General features: G+C 44.5%; 1 protein-coding gene across 1 annotated transcript; it reads right to left on the reverse strand.

Moving 5' to 3' along the window:
- Nucleotides 1-1578: 1578 nt before the first annotated feature.
- Nucleotides 1579-2505, reverse strand: LOC134467031 (P2Y purinoceptor 4-like). Its single transcript, XM_063220955.1, has one exon. The coding sequence runs from the start codon at nt 2503-2505 to the stop codon at nt 1579-1581; it is 927 nt and encodes a 308-aa protein (XP_063077025.1).
- Between the last annotated feature and the right edge of the window lie 5962 nt (nt 2506-8467).

Genomic DNA, 8467 nt, shown 5'->3' on the forward strand with positions numbered 1-8467 from the left:
CACTTGGTCAAGCCATATTGGCTATTGCTAGGCTATATTAGAATTTTGCTTTATGGAACTGAAACAACAAACCTTGTTCTTGTCAGATCTGTGGAGCTCCAATCACTAGGCTGGGAGAGCATCTATCTATCTGTCTGTCTGTCTGTCACAATGTCTGTCCGTCTGTCACAATGTCTGTCTATCTAGACATATAGTATGTATCCATTCTTCCACAGTAAATAATTATATGCATCTGTCTGTCTGTCTGTCTGTCTGTCTGTCTGTGTCAGTTCCTGGATTTCCCTCAGGGCCGACGACATACCTCTTCTACAGCTACTCTGCCTGTCTGTCTGCCTGTCTGTCTGCCTTCCTTCCTGTCTGTCTGTCAGTTCCTGATTTTCCCTCAGGGCCGACGACATACCTCTTCTACAGCTACTCTGTCTGTCTGTCTGTCTGTCTGCCTTCCTTCCTGTCTGTCTGTCAGTTCCTGAATTTCCCTCAGGGCCGATGACATGCAGTACCTCTTCTACAGCTACTCTGGCTAAATTCGAAACAGGGAAGGCAGCTGTCCTTCCAGTGAGCTAACTGGACATCGAGTCATGAAGTGTGGATCGAAACGACATATTGCTTTATTTCTTCCCTCGGCAGTTGACTGCATTTGTGGGTGTAACGGGGATATTTGAGGTCAGCATCAGATGCTGACTTCGCTGCCTTGGTACCCAACATGCTGTGCGCCACCTCCCTCTCAACCAGAAACCTGAAAAACAAACATGGCTACTACCCAAGCTACTACCTTATCATACTCTTTATTCTGACACTTATGTATGTAGATATTGAAAATCGAATGGATAAATCAACATTGTAGTATCTAAATATGCTGTCGCTAGATCTATTTATAGCCTATTTTACGATTCCGCCGTCTGACGATCATTCACCGTTCAAATAGCATGCGTAAGCTAAGCGCTAACGTGATGAACGTAACTCCCGCCATAGAGTCACCGTAACATCAAATGCGCAAGGTAGCGAACTCGTTAGTGCCGTTCGTACCGGCTGCCTCATCAGCTAACTTCACCTATCTGATCAGTGACCTGTATATGTAGGAGGAGAGTCATCGAGTCACTGCCTCCCGTTTCGAATTGAGCCTCTGTCTGTCTGTGTCTGTCTTTCTGTCAGTTCCTGAATTTCCCTCAGGGCTGATGACATGCAGTACCTCTTCTACAGCTACTCTACTCTATTGTCTGTCCTCCACACCAGGGGGGCAAGATTTGGCTGGTTAGCTTCGCCGATTAGCAAGAATCAATCTGTTGTAATTATACTGTTGGCCAATTGATTATTGAGTATAGAGTATTCTATTCCTTCCAAACAATATGGGCAGTCAGTGAGCAACCAACTGCACCTTATAACTTTGCAAATTGGAGAGTTAGATCCGTGGTCATGTGGCCCTCCGATTGTGGCGATTAAAAAGTGTGGCCCTCCTCATAAAAGTTCCCCATCCCTGCTCAACACCCACATAACACCATCTCAGGTCCCTAAAGCTCGGCAGGCTGTGCAGCTACATCAGAGGCTACTCTACTCTACTCTACTCTACTCTACTCTACTCTACTCTACTCTACACCCACACCATCTCAGGTCCCTAAAGCTCCCCAGGCTATGCAGGTGCATCAGAGGCATGATCATACTGGCCAGTCCTGGAGCGAAGAGAGCCGGCGTAATGACACTGCAGAACCTCTCCTGCTTCGTCAGCGGTATGAGAGGCGTGATGCCGAGCATCACCAGAGGCGGCAGGAAGACTAGGACGGTCAGCACAAGGCTCTGTGCGATGGTCAACAGGGCCCTCTGCTTCTGCGGGTGGACGGCCGTCTTTCCGGAAGGATCCGGCTTCCTCAGGGCGCGCAGGATGGCAACGTCACAGCCCACTATGACCGGAAGAGTCAGGAAGTAGGGGATTGACAGGAGGACGTCTGGCATTTTTGCTACGAAAATGAAAATCGTGAGAGTTGCCCACCCAATGGCAACAGCCCAGGCCACTGCAGACGTGACCAGTCGTAGTGTGTAGTGCGAACTTTTCATCCTCATGTAGAATATCGGGTAGCACACAGCCATGTAGCAGTCGCAACAGATGCAGGTCATCACCAGAGGTCTTCCCATAAAGTTGAGAGCCAAGATAAAATCCTGGACGCTCTTAAACAGGTCGTTCCTCCAGAAATTAAAATTGAGAGTGTACGGAAGAAGTTGAGTGGTGGACAACACGTCGAAGACGCTGAGGTGGAGCATGTAGATGTCGTTGTTTTTGGAGGAGCCTCCACCGCTACTGCTTCGTTGCCTTTGGATGAGAGTCCACAGGAGCCACACGCTTGCCGGCACGCCCACTAAGGCACAGGGTGAACTCAGGATTGACAAAATCATAGGGCCTACTGGGAACTCCAAACAGTAAAAGTCAAAGTGCTTCTCCGTGTGGTTCATGGTGGTATCATTGAGCTGAGGAAACGTGGGGTTCATGGTGGTCATGTGGTCCAACTTAAGCATGTTCTGAAATAAAACAGATGACTTGCATATAAATACATAAAATACATATAAAGTACACACAAACACTGTACACTGTATGCATGTAACAAAACCACAGTGACAGCATACGTAAAACACAGTTCAGTATACAGTTTAAAATGCAGTTTCAAAAAATTTACTCACATTGATATAATCACACTTTCCAAATAATCTGTATGGAATTGCAATACATTATTATTATTATTATTATTATTATTATTATTATTATTATTTATTTCATTGATTATCTTTGAGTGTCTCCTAAAAATCCTGATGGCTGCAGAGAAGAAGGCAAGCCAAATGCTAAATACTGGCTTCAGAAGGATACTCCTACTGTGGGTAGCCTACATATGTTGAAAAAGTAGAAAAAATATTCGCACACCGTAAAAGCTCCCTTGTCGTGATTTTATTGTTAAAAAAAGGCACAACGTTTCGACCGGTAAGGTCTTCGCCTCCTAGCCTACATATGTTTACATTTTTAAACATTTACACCTTCCGCAGATTACTTCGAGCCTTTACCCATTACTAATCTCTACCCCTACCCCTTCCTCTTGCCCCTCGTGCTTTCAAGCGAAGCCGCAAGGTGTAGAGCTTGAAACGCAACCCCTACGAATTGAGATACCCCTTCATCAATCACGGAATGACACTCACAGCTTTTACACCTCCTTGTGCAGATTACTTACTCTATATGACTTCAAAAAGAATTTGGAGAGATGGTGGGGAAAATACTCAATTTGAGGTCCATTTACGTGAATGACATAGATCAGTGGTTCTCAAACTTTTACCATCATTTCCCCCTTCTGAATACTTCCGAGCCCCCACCCCCCACCCCAAGCAACACCAGTGCTCGCACAAACTGATTTTGCGATCGCTGCACAGAATCAAAGGAAAGATTAAACAAAGAGGGACTGCAGTCAAATGCAGATGTGTGTTCATTTCCTATGCTTTTCAAATTCATGACAATTAATAATATAATGTTGGCGAGGGCTTTAAAGGGATACTGTCCCATTTTTGGAAATAAGCTTATTTTACACCTCCCCTTGAGTTAAATAATAGGCTTTTACCGTTCTTCTGTACTTTCGACCGTTCTCTGGGTATGGCAGTGCAAATTTTACCCCCATGCTAGCAAATAACATTGAGTCCTATGAGACCAGTTCGCGGCTAACTGGTCTCATAGGACTCAATGTTAACTGTTAGCTTGGAGGTAAAATATGCACTGCCATAACTAGAAAACAGTTGTGAATACAGGAGAAAGGTAAAAGCCTATTATTTAACTCAAGGGGAGGTGTAAAATAAGCTTATTTCCAAAAATGGGACAGTATCACTTTAAACTTATTGGCGAGACAGGAAATAATTTCCTTGGGGAAAAAAAAGCAAAATCAGATGTCACAGGCCCCCCCCTGAGATGCCTCTGAGCCCCCCCAGGGGGGCTTACGCCCCACTTTGAGAAACACTGACATAGATAGAGCCAATGTTAATAAACACTCCCTGTAGGTACACCTTGCCAGTACGGGACAGAACTGACACCCACTGGATATTTTCTCTTTTTTCTGACTATTCTCTGTTAACCCCAGTGATGGTTGTGTGCCAAAATATCAGAGTATACCAGCAGTTTCTGAAATAGACAAACCAGCCCGCCTGGTACCAATATCTGCCACGTTCAAAGTCACTTAAATCAAGAACGAGACGGGTGTAGAAAGCTTCAGACCCACCTCATGCCAGATATCTGGTGCTGAACCATTCAAGCTCGAGGACAGAGAGTAGTTATTTTAATAATAATTAGATAGATTTCCAAGGTTATAACAAGTAACCACCATCAAGTCAAAATGTAAATCTGGAACATCCTAGTGAGTGAGAGTGTAAAAAGGGCCAAACTCACCTTTTGTCCGATATCATCTCTTCCTGGCTACTGTAGGAGCGAATTGTAATCATGCCAGTGTGTCACATACAGGTACAGTGCTGTATGATTTTCTCCAGGGCCGCTGACAGCTTTGCTTTGGATGGGCCCAGTTCAAAACCATATAAGAGCATACAGTACAGTGCAATGGGCATCCAATTCTGGGGGGGCCCTTCTCCCTGGGCCCCAGGACAACAACCAGAGCCGGCTTTATACCAACCAACAGGCAGACTAGGCAACTGCCTGGGGCCCCCCACCACACCTGCCCACTGTAGGGCCCCCCAATAGTCAACCGTGCCATGGAAAATGCCAGAAAAAAGGGCCCCATGCCTATATTTTGTCCAGGGCCCCCCAAATGGGTAGAACCGCCACTGACAACAACTGACCTCTTCTCCCCCCTGACCTGATTTGCTCCAAGGTATCATATCCAGCATTGCAGGTATCTATTGCTCAGGATTTTACTAATGAGGGCAATGTTTTTGGATATCCCGAGTAACAGGAGCTCAGGAGCTTACAATGGCTGAATATAATTTGCATAGTTATTCAATTTTGGTCTTTTATGACGACTGCTTTTGTATTTAGTAGTGTGCAGGTGCTGTGGTGCTTGTTCTCTTGTCTGACGTCGGTGAAGATAGTCATTTGCCCAGGCCCATGATATCCAAAAGGACTTTGTTTTACACTACAATGCTGCAACTGGACTTCTTCTGGCCAGGGTTGCCAGATGAGGCTGATGATTTCCAGCCCAAGAAATGCTCAAAACCCGCCTAGAAGCACAGAACCCTGCCCAATTCTATTGATTTCTATGGCAAAGATTGGGCGGGTTTTTCTGATAAATGCCATTTTTTCCCGCACACGGCCATCCCAAGCAGCCCAATTGGGCAGGAAACAGCCCAATCTGGCAACACTGCTTCTGGCAGCTTGAAGTCGTTTTGCTCCTCATCCATGAAGCTTTGTCAGTTCTACAGTAACTGTGCCATAGAATGTGGGGTGTCTTGTGTGTGACGTAACCATGACTAAGGTGGCCTCTACATGCTTTGTCATGCTTTGTCAACACCTAGTCTTCTTGCTTTCTTTTCAACTCCTTCAAACTGTTGTCATTACGACGTTTGGCAACTCATCCGTTCATGTGAATGGTTTGCGTTCCCTCGTTACTATTTTCGATGCATTCTGCACAAAACTGTAGATGTATGTAGATGTTGATGTGAAACTCACGTGTGCCATGTCAACATCAGGAAATCAAGAAACACTTACTGTGTAAAATAATTTTATTACAAAAAATTGAACGAATCAACCATTGTTTAATGAACACACAGCTACCACTACACTTTAAATACAGCAGAGTACGTACTGGACATCATACATCAATCAGCCTTTAAGAGACAGACGTTAGACAGCCAAGCATAACAACATTAACCATAAAACAGGCACATTACCTGCAATATCAAAAGCTAAACATGTATGAATGCTTATATTTTAAGTGACATTGCAATGGCAATTCCAAGGCAATAAATATTAAGACAGAAATCTGGAATAACAGTAATTATAAACGTAGGCTATACATTATATTCAGAATATGCTGTCAAAACATTGGAATAACAATGACTTCTAGTGACACACAACACAAGCATGACAGGGAAAGTCAGGTTATATCAACAACAGCAACAGTAACAGCAACAGGAAAATAATCAACTCCACCCAGAGCAGAATTTGAAGACCCTCTTTTCCAAATCACTATACAGTTTATCCATTTTCCAAATTTGGCTTTGGTACTGTGTCACTGTAATTTATGGAAGACGAGAGCGGCCCATCTTGTAGTACACTTTTAATTCACCTTGTTATCCCGAGATAACGATATAATTAATTCGAGACCTCGAGAAAACGCAACAATTATTCCGTGATCTCGAGAAAACACAACAATTATTCCGTGATCTCGAGAAAACACAACAAATTATTCTGTGATCTCGGGAAAACGAATCATTTTTTTATGATCAGCAAACAGCTGACAAATGGGTCATTCATAGGCACCACGGGAAGAGCTTTTGATGACTTCGGGGCTCTCATAGTTGAAACGCTTGTCTTTACAATGTCTGGAATAATGGATAACCTAATAAGGCCATATTTTGATCAGGGGATGACACAGGCAGAGATTGCATTAAGTCTTTTAATAAGGAATAGTTTCAAAATTAGTCCGCGGCACCTCCGCAGAAGACTGGCCCGGCTTCGTCTGTACCGACGGAGATATAGCGATCCAGCTGAGGTCGTAGAGTTCATCTCGAGTCTTATGAACGGACCAGGACGGCTTCATGGCTACCGTATGATGCACGCAAGGTGCCTTTTAGCTGGATTCCGTGCCAGTCGGGATGTCGTTGCGGAGATCCAGACCACCCTTGATCCCGTGGCCGTGTAGCATCGGAAAGGAGACTGCGGCGAAGATCATACAGTGTTCCGGGGCCTAATTACGTATGGCACATGGATTCATATGACAAGCTCACCCCCTTTGGCATTGGGGTGAACGGGTGCATCGATGGATTTTCGAGGTATATAATTTGGATGGAAGCAAACTCTACCAACAGCAACCCGTGCGTAATCGCAGCCTATTTTACGCAAACTGTCTCTAAACTCGGAGGCTGCGCCAAAATCCTGAGATCATGGAACAGAAAATGTCCATGCCAACAGACTACAGACTTTTTTCAGGGAAGACGACACTGGAGAGGCCCCTGGGCCCCCTTGTGTTATACAAGGAAGGAGCACGGCAAACCAGAGAATCGAATGTTGGTGGGGGATGTACAGGAGACAGAACGTGGACTACTGGCGAGACGTCTTCAGAGAGTTCCAAGCTACGGGTGATTTCAGCGGTGATTTCGTCGACAAGGGTCTTGTGCAATTCTGTTTTCTGAAGATTATACAGGTAAGGAATCAATACGCAATATGCTATTTATTTTGAGAGTAAAATGGTTGAAATAAAGTGGTGAATGTGTGCGTAATATTGTGCGTAACGGTTTGGCCATTGTGCGCAACTAGCCCAATTTGCTAGCCTGATTATCATCGACATTCAAATCTCTTGAGGGTGTTGCGTCACTAGGAGGGCACAGTCTGGCTACCAATTTGCAACCCTTGCAAGGTGTTTGGGTGACCCATTTTGCTTGAGAAAAAAAATATCAGTTATTATTGTTATTATTGTTTCACATTGACATTCACTGACTTCGAATCTGAAAGCAAAACGAGAGACCCCCCTTGCTAACCCCATTACATATTTCTGTTACACTGGAGGTGTCGCTGGGTCATTTTGACCAGTATCATTTGGGGGGGTTATAGAGCAATATTGTCTAAACTCTCTGATATAATAGTGATCACATGTTGAGTAGACAGTGAGGCAGGTGTTGAATTATGTGGGAAAATGAGTGCCAATATTTTTGGGTTGTGCATCAATGTTGGCTCAGTCTGAGAGTCAGGACAGTGACTCACTTTCTTCACCATTTCCTTATCTTTCGCTCTCTGAATCTCTCACTCAAAAATATATTTACACAGAAATTCACAAGCATGATGAAGGGAACATGGTGAATACGAGCTATGCCCCCCCTAACATTATTTTCCATAGGCCCGGGTCAAAATGACCAACACCTTCAACAAAAACACAAACACCTTACAAGGGTTAAAGCCGTTAATTATAGTTGTAAACAATGCTTCTCACTAATTGCCTGCCTTACAGGACGAGCTGGACACAGTGGTGCAAATGTGGGACAACCATCGCATTCGTCCGGGAAGGGGAAGGAATGGACGTGATGTCTACCATGGCAAGCCAGTGATGATGTACAACGTACCTGAGCTGTATCATGCACAGAATTATCTGCATCCAGTTGAACTGGACAAAATAAGCACAATCCTAGGTGAAGACATTTGCCAGTGGAAAACAGATATTTCATGTGACATTGACCTACATGACTTGTGCTTGATGGTGATGGAGGAACACAACTTGACTCACCGCCCTGGAGCTGAAGGAGCCATTAAACTCTACAAAGACCTGAGGCCATTGATAAGGGCACTCCT

The sequence above is a fragment of the Engraulis encrasicolus genome, chromosome 17 (genome assembly GCF_034702125.1).
Source record: "Engraulis encrasicolus isolate BLACKSEA-1 chromosome 17, IST_EnEncr_1.0, whole genome shotgun sequence".
Lineage (NCBI taxonomy): Eukaryota > Metazoa > Chordata > Actinopteri > Clupeiformes > Engraulidae > Engraulis > Engraulis encrasicolus.

Bases quoted from the DNA above. Each gene is read 5' to 3' on its own strand.
- LOC134467031 (XM_063220955.1), bottom strand. From the start codon at position 2,505: ATGCTTAAGTTGGACCACATGACCACCATGAACCCCACGTTTCCTCAG.